This window comes from Urocampus carinirostris, chromosome 2 (genome assembly GCF_059441175.1).
Source record: "Urocampus carinirostris isolate Australia breed hairy pipefish chromosome 2, RoL_Ucar_1.0, whole genome shotgun sequence".
NCBI classification, from domain to species: domain Eukaryota; kingdom Metazoa; phylum Chordata; class Actinopteri; order Syngnathiformes; family Syngnathidae; genus Urocampus; species Urocampus carinirostris.
In genome coordinates this window covers 14,577,978-14,594,438 of record NC_142350.1, presented here as the reverse complement: position 1 = coordinate 14,594,438, position 16,461 = coordinate 14,577,978, and the positions used below count along the sequence as shown (strand labels likewise).

The 16,461-nt window shown below is 39.7% G+C and overlaps 2 protein-coding genes across 2 annotated transcripts; both read left to right on the top strand.

The window, feature by feature from the left end:
• The first annotated feature begins 188 nt into the window (after positions 1-188).
• On the top strand, positions 189-548 carry ferd3l (Fer3 like bHLH transcription factor). The gene has a single exon (XM_088327809.1). It carries the CDS (start codon positions 189-191, stop codon positions 546-548), a length of 360 nt encoding a protein of 119 aa, XP_088183935.1.
• Positions 549-7,998: 7,450 nt separating this feature from the next.
• Positions 7,999-11,302, top strand: twist1a (twist family bHLH transcription factor 1a). Its single transcript, XM_088327807.1, has 2 exons — positions 7,999-8,621; positions 10,899-11,302. Exon 1 carries the CDS (start codon positions 8,076-8,078, stop codon positions 8,607-8,609), a length of 534 nt encoding a protein of 177 aa, XP_088183933.1. The 5' UTR covers positions 7,999-8,075; the 3' UTR covers positions 8,610-8,621; positions 10,899-11,302.
• The last annotated feature ends 5,159 nt before the right edge of the window (positions 11,303-16,461 follow it).

The following is a 16,461-nucleotide window of genomic DNA, read 5'->3' as shown; positions in this document are numbered from 1 at the left end:
ATTGGGTGCCTCATTCTTTGAAAGACCAGGATAAGGACTTTTGGACTCCAGCCAAATAGGATCTCACCCTGTCGTGCTCCATCCGGATCCAGACAAAAGACGGTTCCCACTTGTTAGGAACATGCGGCATTCATGTTGAGAATGTGCTTATAAGAGGATTTTTATCGGTGAAACTTTTGGATTTTGACATGGAAATACAACGTCGACTGCCGGACTCCGCCTTGATCCACCTTGATGTCAACCTGATGGATTTCCCGGCCGACAGCGCGTCCAGTGATACCGATGACGGTCCGCCCGCGGTCCTCGGAGGACGAGGGAGGGCCGGAGGTACCGGCAGGTCCAAGCGAAGGAGGATCATCACGGTGGTCCAACGTCAGGCGGCTAACGTGCGGGAGCGCAAGAGGATGTTCAGTCTGAACGAGGCGTTCGACGCCCTCAGGAAAAAAGTGCCGACATTCGCTTACGAGAAAAGACTGTCTCGCATTGAGACATTGAGGCTGGCCATTGTATACATCTCCTTCATGAAGGATCTTTTGGAGAACACTTGATGTTTCTTCACCTGGGTGTCGATTAACTGACTTTTATGGAAAGTTCACATGTCTCAAGGCCTTTACATTTTTACTATTTTAATGTGATATTGTTTAAACTAATCGTCACTTTCTGGTCGCTGTGTTAGCTACACTAGTGCACATTCGGAAAATAAAATTCTGTTGAATTTTTTTAATACTCCAATGAGGCATGCATTCCACATTTTCAACACTTCTTTTTAGCAACATTTAAAAAAAAAACTTAAGTGATCTCAATTCAACCAAGTCCAAAACTAAATGAATAGATGGAGCACATTAGAACTTAAAGAGACGATGTGTAATATTTAGTGCCTAATAGTGGTACAAAAATAACCTTCATTCCGTAAATAAAGAAATAATAAAAAACTATTGTACAATACCTTTTTATGAATATTCATAGGTCGAGAGATTTTTATTTTATATACAGCAGAATCCATACCTAGTAGTTGCCACCATGTTTGTCTGGCATGTTGCTGCTACGCTGTGCTCATTTGGCATTAGTTTCTGTTCGCATTAGACAATATACAGTGCCATCTAGTGGTCAACTGTTTCACAATACACCTTTAGGTTAACCTTACCTAAAATCTTAAAGCTGCCTTAAATCAAGTAAAAACATATATTTGACAGCAATAGTGGTATCCGGTATGTGTTTGGGGATTGGCTGTCGCCTACCATGGGCCGGTCCCCGGCTTGTGTTTGGGGACTGGCTGCCGCCTCCTGTGGGCCGGTCCCAAGTATGTGTTCGGGGACTGGCTGCCGCCCCCTGTGGGCTGGTCCCGGGTATTAGTTTGGGGACTGGCTGCCGCTACCTGGTATCCGCCACTACGGTGCAGGTATCTCTGAAAAAATCTGCTATCAAACATCCTTAATTACATTTATTTTGTGTGGTAGTAAAGAAAACTTCCAGCTTTCAATTTGACAGCACAACTGCTATTACTATGTCAATTATTGGAATGAGTTCCTAATGTTACGTCCCTCCCTGCCAAGAAAATAAGGTAAGGAAAAGGCATTTGGTAGTGCTTGAGTACTTAGTATTGATTGTCTACTTCAAACTAGAGCATGGGTGGAAAAATTATGGCCCGACAGGCTTTTTGATTCGGCCCATTGAACACAACATTTAAAAAAGTGCTACAAATAAAATGAGTTGTTGTTTTTCTTGGGTGCCACTATTGTCCCCAATGTCCCCCTGGCCTAAAAATATATCATAGAACATTGTTAACGTTCATATTAATATAAATGTAATTTTTATTGTTGTTTTCAAAATTGGGCATTTTCTTTATTTGCCCGTTATTTTTTCTAGATATTAATCAACTGTCATGTTAAGGAAATATCTTATTTTTCTTTCCAAACCAATTTGATGAATTTAGTTTAGTTGACACTCAAACTTGCAAGGAAAATATGAGAGTAAAATACAAGAAACCCACAATGAGAAATTCCAAATCAGTTCTAAAAAACCTCATGTGACCACTTTATTTTTATTGAATCTAATTTATAAATAGTAGATAATTCGCCATAAAGGGTTAATTGGCCGGTCAAAAAACGGATCGATTATTTGACGATTGTTGCCATGTTGTATACATGCATCCATCAACTCTCTGCACAGCTTATCCTCAGTAGGGTCGCGGGGGTGCTGGAGCCCATCCCAGCTATCTTCAGGCAGTGGGCAAGGGACACCCACAACTGGTTGCCAGCCTGTCGCAGGGCATACAGAGACAGACAACTCACTCGCTCATTCGGACCTAGGGACAATTTGGACCGGCCAATTAACCTGACATGCATGTTTTTGGAATGTGGGAGGAAACCCACGTAGGCACGGGGAGAACATGCGAACTCAACACAGGGAGGTTGGGGTAGGTGGACTTTAACCCTGAACCTCTGCACCGTGGGGCTCCGCGCTAACCACCCAGCGTCGTGCAGCCCTTGCCATAGAGTGAACTGTGTATAACAGTCAAAATAACAATGTCAATCCGTGTGTGTGCCATAACACAACTTGCAGACACTGTCGGTAGTTCAGACTTGACGTTTGTCCTGCTGCTTTTCATGTATTACTCGTCTGTCTCGCCATCTAATTTCAATCATGTAAGCGATTTATCTGCACCCCGCAGGATGAAGGTTGGTGACAAAAATGAAGAAATACAAAAATATTATTTAAAAAGAAAATATGGTTTGGGTCGTTTTTGTTTGTTTTTAGGGGTTGTTCCCGTCTCATTTTCTGATCTTTTTTTTTTCTATTCATTTTTAGGTTTATTGTTTGGTCACTTTCCGGTCATTTTTCATTCATTTTCATACTTTTGAGTAATCAGTGCTTTTTTCTTAGTAATTTTCAGTACCTCTTCATACTTTGCATGTGAATTTTATTTTTCGCAATTAACCTGCATTTCCACTCAACAGAACAATTCTGACATCATAGAAGAAAGCTTGTCATTTTAGGGTATGAGGGAGAAATTACAAGGAATCTTGACATTTGTGACAGAATTTACCAAGAACAGCCACAGACTTTTCCTCAAGATGGTGTTGGGGATAACCGGGATAAACCTTTAACCTAACCTTTTACCTGCACATTTTATTCTGTTCTAAATTAACTTATGTTTGTACTGTTCAGTGATGGATGTGTACCAAGTCAAATCAAATCCACTTTTGTTCAGCCCAAATCACAACAACAGTTATCTCAATTAAGGAGAAAACATTTTTAAAGTGCAGTAGTCCTAAAGAGGATTTCGACCTTCTTGAGTGTTGTAACCCTTTTCTGCAAACTCTTAGGGTAGAGTCATCATGAATATACAAAATTAGAATCATGCAGGTGAGCGTTTTTTCAGCACCTTGGAGAGCGGGTGACGTCAACGTCTCACCTGTGTGAGGAGAACAAAATGTTGACATGACTCCGTTTCATTATCACTTTCACACACAAATGGGGATTTGCATCGCAGATCAAGTTGAAATGTTATCTTTGACGCTGAGGTGCAAAATGGCTGTTGCGATTGACACTGATCTCATGTTTAATTATTTAAGGAATGGAGTGAGGGGACATGTTGGGTTAAAACATTTGACCAAAGGGCCAATCCTGAACGCAAATCCAATATACAGTTATTTTATGAAAAAAAAAATTACATGCAGACATCTAAATGTTATACTTCTTTATGTTTTTAAATAGATGAGTTTCATCAAATTAGTTTTGAGCTGTTCACAATTAAAGTAAAATAATACATTAGGGGCCTGTTTGAAGCACTAAATTTGACATTTAGTTTTGTAGTATTGCTCTAATTGTATTTTTGTAGTGCTTGTGTCGATTTTTTGTAGTATCGCTTTAGTTTTTTCATTGTATTTCTGCAGTTGTGTTTTTGTGGTATTTCCATCACAGTATTTTGTAGCATTTCCGTAGCCGAATGTTTGTATTATATTGGTAGTATTTTTGTAGTATTTCTGTTGTAATATGTTTTTAGTAGTATTTTTGTATTATGTTACTGTCGTGGTATTTTTGTCGTATATCTGTGGAAATATTTTCAGTATTTCCATATTGGTATTGTTTTAGGTTTTCTGTAGTCTTTTTATCATAGTGTATTCGTGGTATTTCTGTAATATGACTGTATTTCTGTCGTAGTATTTTAGTATCACTGTACTGGAATTTTGGCAGTACGTAATTCGATAGTATTTTTTCGAATGAAAGCAAAACAATATTTCAGGTCCCTGCTTTCCCTGCGCCTGGAGAGGGATGGTTGCCACCAGGCTGTACTTGCCCAAGACACACCACAGGAAAGGGTGCCCCTACAACTGTAGTGTTTAAGTGATCCACCACCCACCACTTTTGTATTATAGTGTTACTGTAGTGGTATTTCTGTGGCATGTCTATAGTATTTTTGATTTTCAGAATGATAGCAAATTAATATATTAGGACCCTGTTTTTAAGCACTAAATTTGATATCTAGTTTTTTAGTATTTTTTTTTAAATTATTTTTGTCGAAGGAATTTTGTTGTAGACACACAGAGGGATAATGGTGACAAAGTTGGTACCAAATGAAATTAGTAGTACTTGATTCACCTTTCTATAAATTGTCTTAATATGTTGACCATTTTAGTGTGGCGGAATGGATGAAACAGGGTAATGGGCCGTATGTGTCCCGCGAGCTTTAGTTTGCCCAACCCTGCTTTTATTAGATTCCCTTAAAAAAAGTTGAAGTGGAGTCATTCTTCCTTTTGACGAGCGTCTTCATCACCTCCAATGTTTGCTTTGCGCCCGGGTCTGCGCGCCTCCTCTCGCCGCCCCGCTGTGAGCGCGGACCCGCCCCGTGAGCTCCTCAGGCCGGGGCGCCTTTTAAACCTGAGCCGCGGTGTCGACGTCCCCCGCGGGGGGTTGGACCCCATTTAAGCGCATACCTCAACGCGGGGCCGCTGACGGGAAAATAAACACGTCGGTCTGGTTACGATCGAGTAAAAAAAAAACAACCCCCTTCCTCCTTGTCCCCCCTTTCCCCCCTGTTGTTTGCGACCTTCCGTGTTTCCCTGGGTTTATTTTTTGCTGCGTCCTGTGTCTAGACCAGGGATATCAAAAATAAAGCCCGCGGGCCACATCGTGTCGGACGAAGATTTTTATCCAGCCCGTGAGACGACACTGAGAAAAGCACGAAAGGAAAACGAACTGCAGTTAAAAATATGTCACTAAATGTCACTCCTGTCTGTCTGTCTGTCTCCTTGAATCCCTAATGCCCCCAATAAGCAGGTTGGCACCCTTGCATGGCTGCACGGCCGCTACTGGTGTGTGGGTGTGTGTGAATGGGTAAATGTGAAACACATTGTAAAGCACTTTGGGAAGTCTTTATTAACTTGAAAAGCGCTTTATAAATGCAGACCATTTACCATTTTATTTCTCTATTTATTTCTCATTCTCTCTAAGTCTTTTTTCTCTTTCCTTTTTTCTTGTTCTCACTGTTTTTGTCATCAAAGCCATGGCACCACTCACAAAGCTCGTGGAGCTATATTTTTTTCTCTTGCCCTTTTTTCTCTCGCTGTCTCACTCTCTTTCTTTTTATCTCTATCTTTCTATTTCACATTTTTCTCTAGCTTTCTTTCTTTCTCCCTCTTTCTCAACCTCTCACTTGTCTCTCTGTTTCTCTCCTTTTCTCTTTTACTCTGTCAATTTTCTCTTTCTTTCTGTCTCTTTCCTTCTCTCTCTCTCTCTCTTTCTCTCTCGTTCTCCCATTCTTTCTTTGGCTCACTTTCTTTTTTATCTTTATAACTCGTTTTCTATTCCTCTCTCTCTCTTTCTATTTTTCTCTATTACCTACTCTCTTCCTCCCTTCCTTTTTCTATTTCTTTCTCATTCTCTTTTTCTTTATTTCTCTCTCTCTCTTTCTCTTTTTCTTTAACTCTCTTTTTTCTCTTTCTTTTTCTCTAATTCTCTTTCTTTCCCTCTCTCTGTTTTTGTCGCCAAAGCCAGGCGCCACTTACACAGCACCTGGACCTATAATTTGTTTTTCGCTCTTTTCTTTCTCTGTTTCACTCTCTTTCTTTTGATCTTTGTCTTTTTGTTTCTCTTTTTTCTCTATTTTTCTTTCCTTTTTCTGTTTCTGTCTTTCTCACCCTCTCACTTTTTTCTCTTTCTCTCTGTCTCTCATTTCTTTCCGTCTCTTTGTTGTTTTCTCTCTCCCTTACTCTCTTTTTATCTTTAATTTTTTCTTTCTCTCTCCCTTTCACTCTAATTTATTGATTTGCTTTAATTCTGGCTGTTTCAAGACCAATATGATAAAATGATCTATCTGTAGCGTTTAAAAATGACATGTAAAATGTACATGTAGATGTCTGCATGTTTATCCCTGCTATTCCCCCCCAAAAATATTTCCATTTTTGTCTCTCTTTTTTTGCAATAAATAAATATTTACAAAAATTGGCCAAAAACAAGATCCGTACTTTTGAAATAGCAGCGATGATATGAGAAAAATGGATACGCCTACATTATCCTTTTCCTCACGTATTGCAGACTGTATATAGGTAGATCCCCAAAATTTCAATCAATACTTTTTTTCTCCCGCTGGCCTGCACGCAGGGATGCTTCTCTGCCCAATTATATAACCCAATGCGGCTAATGAATGAAGCCTGTGCTCTCCTGCTCTTGACTAAAAAAGTAATCATGAGAAAAAGTTTCATCAAGTGGTCTAAAAGGACCCATGCCGTTTTTTAATATAAAAACAACGTGGTCGACATATTCCAAATGTAAAACATTAATAGAGTTATACATAGCCATTAAGGTAAAATATGGCTTCCCATTTCGGTTTTTTTTTTTGTTTTTTTTTTTTGGGGGGGGGGGGTAATTTTGGAGAGCTGTCATTAGGCATATGGTGGATACATTAATTGTGCTTTCAAGGCAAGCCCCCGTCTGCCCCCTTATTTCTAAAAGTTGCAGGACACATTGCGCCCTCAGGAGTTGGTTTTGTGTTCTTGACACTTGAACCATTTGGATGCTCTTTAGTATAAATGGAGGCAAGCGAATCGTATTTAATAGATAGCTCATATGGATTGTCACTATATAAGAGCTCTGTATCGAGGATGGATGCGCAGTGTTACTTGGTCCTATTTCAAACTTGTGGTATTTTGTGGCCAATACTTATGGTCATTTTACCAAATGAGAAATATACGATACATTTTGATAAATAATATGTATGTACAAGTTTGGGAAAATGCCACATTAACATAAGTACTTCCTGAAAAAAAGCGTATAAAATTCGTACAATGAAACATTTTGTTTTATATATATGTAATATATTAGTTCTTAGAATTAGCTAAATATTTTTTCTTAAATAGGCCCATATTTACATATTAAGATTAACTACAGAAAACAAATAAATTAAAAAAAAGATGCTCCATTTGTTTGCATCAGAATTGTTTACTTAAAGACACTTTTTGTATTTTACTATAATTTATTTCAATTTTTTACAGTGAATGGTCAGTTGAGTATTCATTTAATTGGGGTGCACAGTGGGTGGTCTTTTAAAGCATCAGTGGAATTGGTTTTTGATACTGTGTTCGTGACTTCAGTAGATTACCTTGTTTCCAGTCTGGAATGTTTTGTATTGCTTAATATCTGCCCATAATTATTATTTATTGTTTATTGATGTATGAGAAATGCATGCCTGACAACATGAACAAAAACTAATATTTTTAGAGGAGTGGGTGAGGAATAGAGGCCAACAGATATTGCAGCATTGGCCCATTTAGGAAAACGCCCACAAAGAAATATCTTGAAGTTATAAAAACACCCCCACCTCATTTTTTTCCTCCCTTTTCTGCCTTGGAGTCCCATACTCTTCCTCTGATATTAGCGCAAGTTATCCCTGCCTTGGTATTATGTTACACCCCTTCCCACCCAATCACGGCGCTCCCCCAAATCCTCCATCCCCACTATAAGAGGCAGAGTCACCTCTGCTCCATCTCCACCGTGCGCCGCGCTCATTTTGGGGAAGGGAGAAGGTCACATGCGGACATTTTTCCGACTGGAATTAAGCGCTTGCTTCTTGGAGAATGCGGCAGGACGACTCCTCCCCGATGGACAGCGCGGGGAACAGCGAGGAGGAGACCGAGCGGCAGCTGCCTCGGAGGGGCGCCAGGAAGCGTCGGGCGGCCACGCGCAGAGGCGCGGAAGAAGACGCGCAATTGGAGGTGGAAATCCCCAAAAAGCGATGCCGAAAAAGCGCCGGGAGCGAAAGCAGCGAGGCCAGTAACAGCAGTAACTGCAGCCCGGCTTGCTCCATCGACGATTTGCAGAACCAGCGCGTCATGGCCAACATCCGCGAGCGCCAACGCACGCAGTCGCTTAACGAGGCGTTTACGTCCCTGCGTAAAATCATCCCCACGCTGCCTTCGGATAAACTCAGTAAAATCCAGACCCTTAAATTGGCCGCGCGCTACATTGATTTCCTGTGCCAAGTTCTGCAGAGCGACGAGTTGGACGCGCGGGGGGCCAGCTGCAGCTACGTGGCGCACGAGAGGCTCAGTTACGCCTTCTCCGTGTGGAGGATGGGGGACGCCTGCTCCTTGTCCCCCGCCAGCACCTAGCGGGAACGCACGGTAACATCTTTTTCACTATTACGCACAAACCTGGCTCAGATAGGATGAAATCTGAACACAATTTCGCGCATGTATTTCTTTTTAAGCAGTTAAAATCCCCTTTGAACGCTCAGATTATCTCTGTGGAGCCCTTGGAATTTAAAACAAGGGCGTTCAAACTGAGGCTTCTGGGCTGGCTACAACCCCTTGTATTCTTTCTCTGGCCCACTGAGAATTTACCATGATCAAAAATCTGTAGTTTTTATATTCTAACTGCTGATGGCGTTCTTAACCTTCATTGGCAGTAAGTGAGTAGATGTCAATGATGCCAAAAGCTGTCAGTGGCAGTGGATGGGTGAAAGATTTCTGTCGATCGCACTTAAATTTCACCTCACTAAAAACGTATCTAGACCTTCGAGTCGGAATCCCGGTCCTCTCCTATTTATTATTTCACTGCCGGTGACGTCCTTAACGATTGTTGGCAGTGAGTGGTTAGATGACATCTATTGCCATCAGTGAATCACATTAATACTTTTTGAAGTATGATACACGTTAACTATGTTTTTAGTACCACTGGAAAAGTAATATTGTTTTTGTTTTCAAATAGCCAAATTATGTAACAGTACTACAAATGTAAACATGATCCTTACACAGTAAAATGGCCAGTGTTTGCTTAACACTTTGTAAACAAAGACCATTTGTTTACTAAGGTAGTGTTAAAAGTTTAGTATTTAAGTGTTAATTTAACACAGTTTATTTTAAGTGAAAGTGTTGATTAAACACCTAAGAGTAAACTTTTAAGACTACTTCAGTAAACATGTGGTCCTTATCTACTCTGTTGAAGTAACACTGGTAGTTTTCACGCTTGATTTTGTAGTTCAGGGATCCTGATAGGGTCTTAGGGGCACCACTTCCTGTGGTGTGTCTTGGGCAAGTACAGCCTGGCAGCACCCATCCCTCTCCAGTCATTTTATAGTACTGTTACGTAATATAATTAATTACAAAAAAAAACAATGATTGTTTTTTCATTGGTATGAAAAAATGAACTGTTTATTTCAAGGGGTCAGTCATAGTGTTCTTTAATCATTAAAGAAAAAACCTTTAACGCGACCCCACAGAACCTAATGGTCCTTATCTACAGTGTTTTTTTAACACTGGTTATCTTAATGTGTACAAATATTTTGCATGCACATCTCCATCCATCCATCCATTATCTGCACCGCTTATCCTCAGTAGGGTCACAGGGGTGCTGGAGCCCATTCCAGCTATCTTCGGGCAGTGGGCAGGGGACACCCTGAACTGGTTGCCAGCCAATCGCAGGGCACACAGAGACAGACAACTCACTTGCCCATTCACACCTAGGGACAATTTGGACTGGCCAATCAACCTTACATGCATGTTTTTGGAATGTAGGAGGAAACCGGAGTAGCCGGAGGAAACCCACACAAGCATGGGGAGAACATGCAAACTCCACACAGGAGGTCTGATCTCTTGACCTCAGAATTGTGCCGCACACGCTACAACACTAACTACTGCGCCGCCGAGCTGCTCATGCACATCTCAACATGCTTAATTTCATTATTATCCTAAACTAACCAATTTTCGTCCTTTAAAAATCAATTATTTTTTATAATCTTTTGTCTTTTCATGAAGATTACATGTTTGAATGAAGTAAATTGTATTTTTCATCTGTATTTTTTTCATTATGGTGCAAAACATGCAAAGACCTAAAATATTTTAGGAGCATTCAAAAAAGTTCAATTAAGATAAATAATTCGTGAAATACCCCATCAGTAGAAGAACATTATCAGTTTAAGGTATTTTCCTAATATAATTTATATTCTTTCTCAATTTTCTGGTAAAATATTCATTATTTTGCTCATTTGTTGTATTTTTGGTATATTGAGTAGAAAACTACTCAATCTGAGATAAATCAACTACAATCTGCTAGATAAGCTCATTTTACTAGTTTGAAGGATGAATTTTGTTTTTTAAAATAGCTTAAAATAAGAAAAACCTTCCCTAAACTAAGCAAAATATTCAGCCACTGAGGAAGAGGTTTGTTTAATGCAGCATACCAAGTATGTATTAGTCTATACTTTCACGTTTAATTTTGTAGCACTGTTACATAATAAGCTAAATCAAAAAACACTATGACTTTTAATATCTTAATATAGGAAAAACTACCCATACGCAAAATAAGCAAAACATCAGTCACTGCGGTAGAAATTTGTTTGCAGTGTACCAAGTATGCATTAGTCCACTATTTTACTTTTTTTCCTAATATTTTTTTGACAGATTGTTGAAGAACCACTGACTCAGTCCAATTTTCCCTACCAAAGACTGGAGCAACGCAAAGGTGCAGCTGAGGCCCAGCTGCCGAGCTTCATTCCTCCTCCGAGATCGGGATTTTTGCGATATTTCCCGTTGCTGGGACTTGCCGCGTTTGCAAGGGAGCACTTACAAGACGGATATGAAGGGAGACCACTTCGACTACGTGAATGTTGAACAAAAAAAAGAGCTTGGAACTTGTGCGGGAATAACCAACACAATTGCTTTGACAACAGAAAATGAAGTATTTATTTTTCTACTGGTGAGAATCCGATCACCCTATTTTATTTGGGTGCCTTGCAAGAATGTTGAATGGATTTTTCTGTACATTCTGTTGTAAATATTTTCTAATAAATGAAGAGAAAAATGTGGCAAGTGGTCTTTCAGTTGATAGTAATACAGTGCTGAGAAAAAGTATTTGCCCCTCTACTGATTTTTTTGTTTTTTCTTTGTATTTTTATCACTCACAAAGGTTTCAGAAGTTCCAAACTCCACTATAAGAAAGACACTGGGTAAAAATGGCATCCATGGGAGCGTTGCCAGGTGAAACCAGTGCTGTCACAAAATAACACAAAGAATCATCTCACATTAGCCAAAAAGCATCTTGATTATCCTCAAAACTTTTGGAGAAACATTCTGTGGACTGATGAGTCAAAATGTGAACTTTTGGAATGTGTGCATCTGGAGTAAAATGGGTCCAGTATTTGACAAAAAGGACATGATGCCAACAATAAAGCATGGTGGTGAGAGTGTGATGGTCTTGGGTGTGTTTGCTGCCTCAGGACCAGGACAACTGGCTGTGGTTGTAGGAATAATGAATCCTGGTGTTTACCAGAGGATCCTGAAGGAGAACGTTCAGCCATCAGTTCCTGCTCTCAAACTCAAGCGCTCTTGGATCTTACAGCAGGAAAATGATACAAGCACACCAGAAAGTCCACCTCTGAATGACTTAAAAAATGTATGTTCAAGAGCGGCCAAGTCCGGATATAAATCCAATTGAGATGCTGTAGTGTGCCCGTAAATGGGCAGTTCATGCAAGAAAACCATCTAATATGGAAGCTTTGAAACACTTTTGCATGGGAGAGTGGGCAAAAATATCTCGACAGCGTTGTGAAAGACTCATTACCAATTAGCGTAAACATTTGATTTCTGTTATCGTTGCCAAAGGTGGCCCAACTCGCCATTAGGTTCAGAGGACAATTACTTTTTTACATAGGGACAGATAGTATTATTTTTTTGTGCACTACTCAATTGAATCAACATGTAGAAAACTGCATTTGGTATTTCCTTGGGTTGTCTCTGTGTGATATTGAAATTGGTTTGATGATCTGAAACTTTTGTGAGAAATAAATATGCAAAAAACACTGAAATCAGGAAGGGGCACAGTAAACTCCCACTGTGCAAAAAGAATAAAAAGTCACCTGAAAGTTTAGTTACACAGTCATTTCCGTGGGCTTGAGCCCTTCCCAGTTAATCAAGAGAGTTTGTTGACTTTTGTTGTAGCAGAATCCAGAGAGTGGGGGGGTGAAAGAAAACATCTCATACCTCCGGATTACTACCGCAGTTATTTTGTGGGCTGGGGGATCTGGAAAGGCCGCAATTAGTCGGTGGGCTGTTTGACTGCGCCGTAGTGGGAAGCGTAACACACGATATTCCCAGATGGCGTCCTCCCGGATTCCTGCAGGTGCTTTTGCAGTTAGCCTCCAGGGGTGGATACGGGTCAGGCAGCCAAATGTGATGCGATGACATTGCCTGCCATTGCGATTAGCGACGCTCGCTGGGTATGCCAGAGTTTCCGAAAATCACCATAATGACCTTTTCTGAAGCTGAGAGTTTACTTTTTTCTTACTTTCAGTTTGATATCCGACTTGTGTTATTAGTATGTTGTTACCGTGTTATTACAATCTAATGAATGACTATTGTGACGTCGATTGACTTGAATTCGATTGTCTTGTTTGTCATTGAGTGCAACGAGACTGGACGCAGCACTCCAGGGTAAACATGTTATAAAGACTTTGAAGAGAGAAAAAAGAGAAAAGACTATTGGGATAAAAGGCAGAAAAAAATATTTACAACGAAGTGCTTGGAGGCTGGCTTGAGCTATGAAAAAAAACAGTGCAAAAATAGTGCAATAACATTTAGCAGCAACAAAAAAAACAACAACATTGGTCGCAAGATGTTTTACAGTTTTGTGCGCTTGTTTAGGGTGGTGATGCCCCTGGGGAAGAAACTGTCTTTGAGCCTGCTGGTTCTTGTTTTGAGGGAACTCTTGCGCCTACCAGAGGGCAACAGGTCAAAGAGCTGGTGGCAAGTTTTTGTTATAATGTTGATGGTTCTGCCACGGTATCAAAAGCTGGCAATGTCGTCTAGACTGATCTTTTTGGCTGTGTTGATTATTTTGTGTGTTTTTTCATTTTTCAGTACACATTTGTGTAATCAATTGAAAGAAAAACAATGCCTTCTCAGTTGAAACGATAGTGATTGACGATTGCGACCAAAACTGACAGGTGGTGTCTGTAACTTCAAAATATTCTACTTGCCAACGCCATCTTTTGGCTGAAATGATCATTGCACCCTCCGTCAAGATGCTTGTTGGGTGCATGCAAAGATGCGGCTCTCTTAGACGCGCTTGACTGAACTCTTTTAAAAAAAAATCCTTTTGGGGGTTTCGGTTGGCATTTTTACTGTATTTGAAACAGTCCTTTTCTTACTTTCACTATTTTCATCCTAGGGTAAAAGAAAACCGCAAGCACTATTCATTTTCTGTTTTAATCTGACATTTCAGGAAATTAATCTACTTTCTGGAAGGTTCAATTTAAATAGAGACGTTTTGGGCACATATCAACTTTAGGCATTGATTCAAACACACTAGCATAAGCGGCTAGCAGCTGTATTCACGATAGCAATTGCTATTTCATGCACAATCATTGTTTTCCAAGTTTCTTAAACTTTATGACATTTTTGGGAATTTTGAATTCCAAGAGAAATTTAAATTGTATTGATTTCCCAGCCTTCCTCAGTAAGTATGAAGTATTTGCCTATTATTGTTGGATATTTTGAATTTGAAACTGCAAAATGTACAAAAAAGTACATGAGAAACTCATGTAACCTCATAATTCCTATAAATATAAACCAAATTGAAAACTTCAATGAATTAAGCTAAAATTTGTATTCCCAGTTTTGCTGTTAAATGTGTTTTGATAAAGTATTGAATCCCATAAAATATGTCATGAAACCACTTAATTTGAGCCTAGGTTTCATAGCAAGTTAGCATAGCAATTAGCATGGCCACATATAGCCTGTCCTAACCGAGAGAAAGTCTCTTCAATTCTAAAGCCAGGGCTGGTTCAAGTGCTTGAAATCCTTAAAAGTGTTTGAATTTTGATGTTGTGTTTTCAAAATTTAAAAAGTGCTTGAATTTTCGGTGAAGTGCTTGTAAGTGCTTAAAATTGTTGACATGTTTCCCGACAGTCCGGCTACATAGACAGCATCATTTTTAAGCAGACTTGATTTGCGGAAATCAAGTCTGCTTAAAAATGATGCTGCCATGCCGGCTTTGGTGGCTTCACTTTGCCATTGAAATTCTTCTTCCCTCGTGATTAACGGCAGCTGGCATTACTTTAAATAGCATTTTCTTATGAAGCATCTTCGCCTCCTGCAAGCTGCGCCAAAAAAAACAAGTTAGGCGACCAAGATGCCGGGTAGTAGAGAAATGGCAAAATTGGCTTTGAAAGTTCTTGAAAAGTGCTCAAATTTATCCACGAAAAATGTGTACTAACCCTGTAAAGCACACATTTTGTTCCCAGTTTTAGTGTTGAATGTGTTTTAAATGCCGATGCTGGTATCGGTCTGAAATAAGATAGTATCGGACTGTTTTCTGTCATTAACCTGGTCCAATTTCAAGCTCTCCAGTCTTAATTAGGATGGCTCCAGGCTTTATGTCAAACAGGAAATGGTACGAAGCCAAAATTAACCCACCATCCAAATTATCCCCCAATTCACCCCCAAACGTATCACCTGGGGGCGCCGATGTGCCCATCATCCCTGACCTTTGTACCCCGGGACCGACACCGGGACCGCCGGGCGAGTGAAATCAAGGCAACGCTTGGCCCGCCCGGAGCTGTTTACCTTTTGGCTTCAGTTCTAGCCCAGCCTCCGCATACCAGACAATATCAGAGGGGCTCAGCTTTAGAAATATAAACAACGGCGGATTTATCAAAGACGAGCACCACGCTTTAAAAAGCATCGCCTTTTTCTCCTAATTCAATTTCCGGCCACTTCCTTTATTAGATTGGGGATGTTTGGCTAACTTTTTCTAAATGTTGCGATGTTATGCGAAATTCGCAAAATTAAATGCAAAAAAAAACTGTGTTTATATGGGGGCTTGAAATCCTTGGAAATGCTTGATTTTTAATGGTGTGGTTTTAAGGTTTGAAAAATGCTTGAATTGTGGGTGAACAACTGGTAAATGCTTGAAATTGTTGTCATGTTTCTCAAGAAGTCTGCTTAAAAATGATGGCAACACTGCTCTCTAGTGGCTTTGCCATTGCATTTCTTCCACCCTCGTGATTAACAGCAGCTGGCATTAGTTTGTATGACATTGTGGTTGCATTCACGAGGACAGGTGCATGTTACACCTACACATGGCAATATGTAATCTGTATTAGTGCATGGATTATGTACTAAGTATGCATATTTGTTCTGGGAAATCAAAATAACTTTAGTTAGCGTTTCCCATTGGTACATTTCAATAGAAAGAACTTCTTTCAACTGGAAATGTAAGCTACATTTTTACCCAAAAATCTCAAAAACATTTACACACGTATCATTCAGATCCACAAATATACTCAGGATTTACTCAAGACCTAAGAACTATATCATAAATACACACACACAATTAAAAATCAAACGTGTAAATCGCTGATATATTTGTGGCTCTGCAAAATACATGATTCACATTGGATTTCTTCTTTTAATAGTACTGGGAAAATTGACAAAATTAGCTTTGAAAGTCCTTAAAAAGTGCTTGAATTTGACCATAAAGAAGGTGTACTAAAAACTCTCACTGGGTATTTTTCTTTTCTACCATTGTCCTTTCTCCTACTATGCACTCCTTTTCATTCTTATATCTTTGAAATTATCTCCCAGTCTAATTTCCTCCCCCGTGTTTACCTCAGCTCACAAACACAAAAACAATCCGCATGCCTCAGTTTCCACTTAATAGTGCGGTTAGCTTGGATCGGAAAACAAAAGCAAGCCACAGAAAACGAAAAAAAAAAGATGCTGTGGCTTTTTACCGACATTTTTTACTCATTACCATGTTCATTGCTGTAGGCGGCCTTAGACTTCCATAAAATCCAGTCAGAACAACCAATTGTTGTTGGTTTTTTTTTAATAAATGAAGTTTATCTAGGCACAGTTAAAAAACGGTATCTATCATTAATTAACAAAAAGAAAAGAAAATAAAATATTTGCACACATCATCAGACAGCGGGGATTGGTGTGATATTTTGGAGTCTGAAATGGCTTT

Excerpts from the sequence above, each read along its gene's own strand:
- ferd3l (XM_088327809.1), top strand. The coding sequence starts at position 189 with ATGGAAATACAACGTCGACTGCCGGACTCCGCCTTGATCCACCTTGAT.
- twist1a (XM_088327807.1), top strand. The coding sequence starts at position 8,076 with ATGCGGCAGGACGACTCCTCCCCGATGGACAGCGCGGGGAACAGCGAG.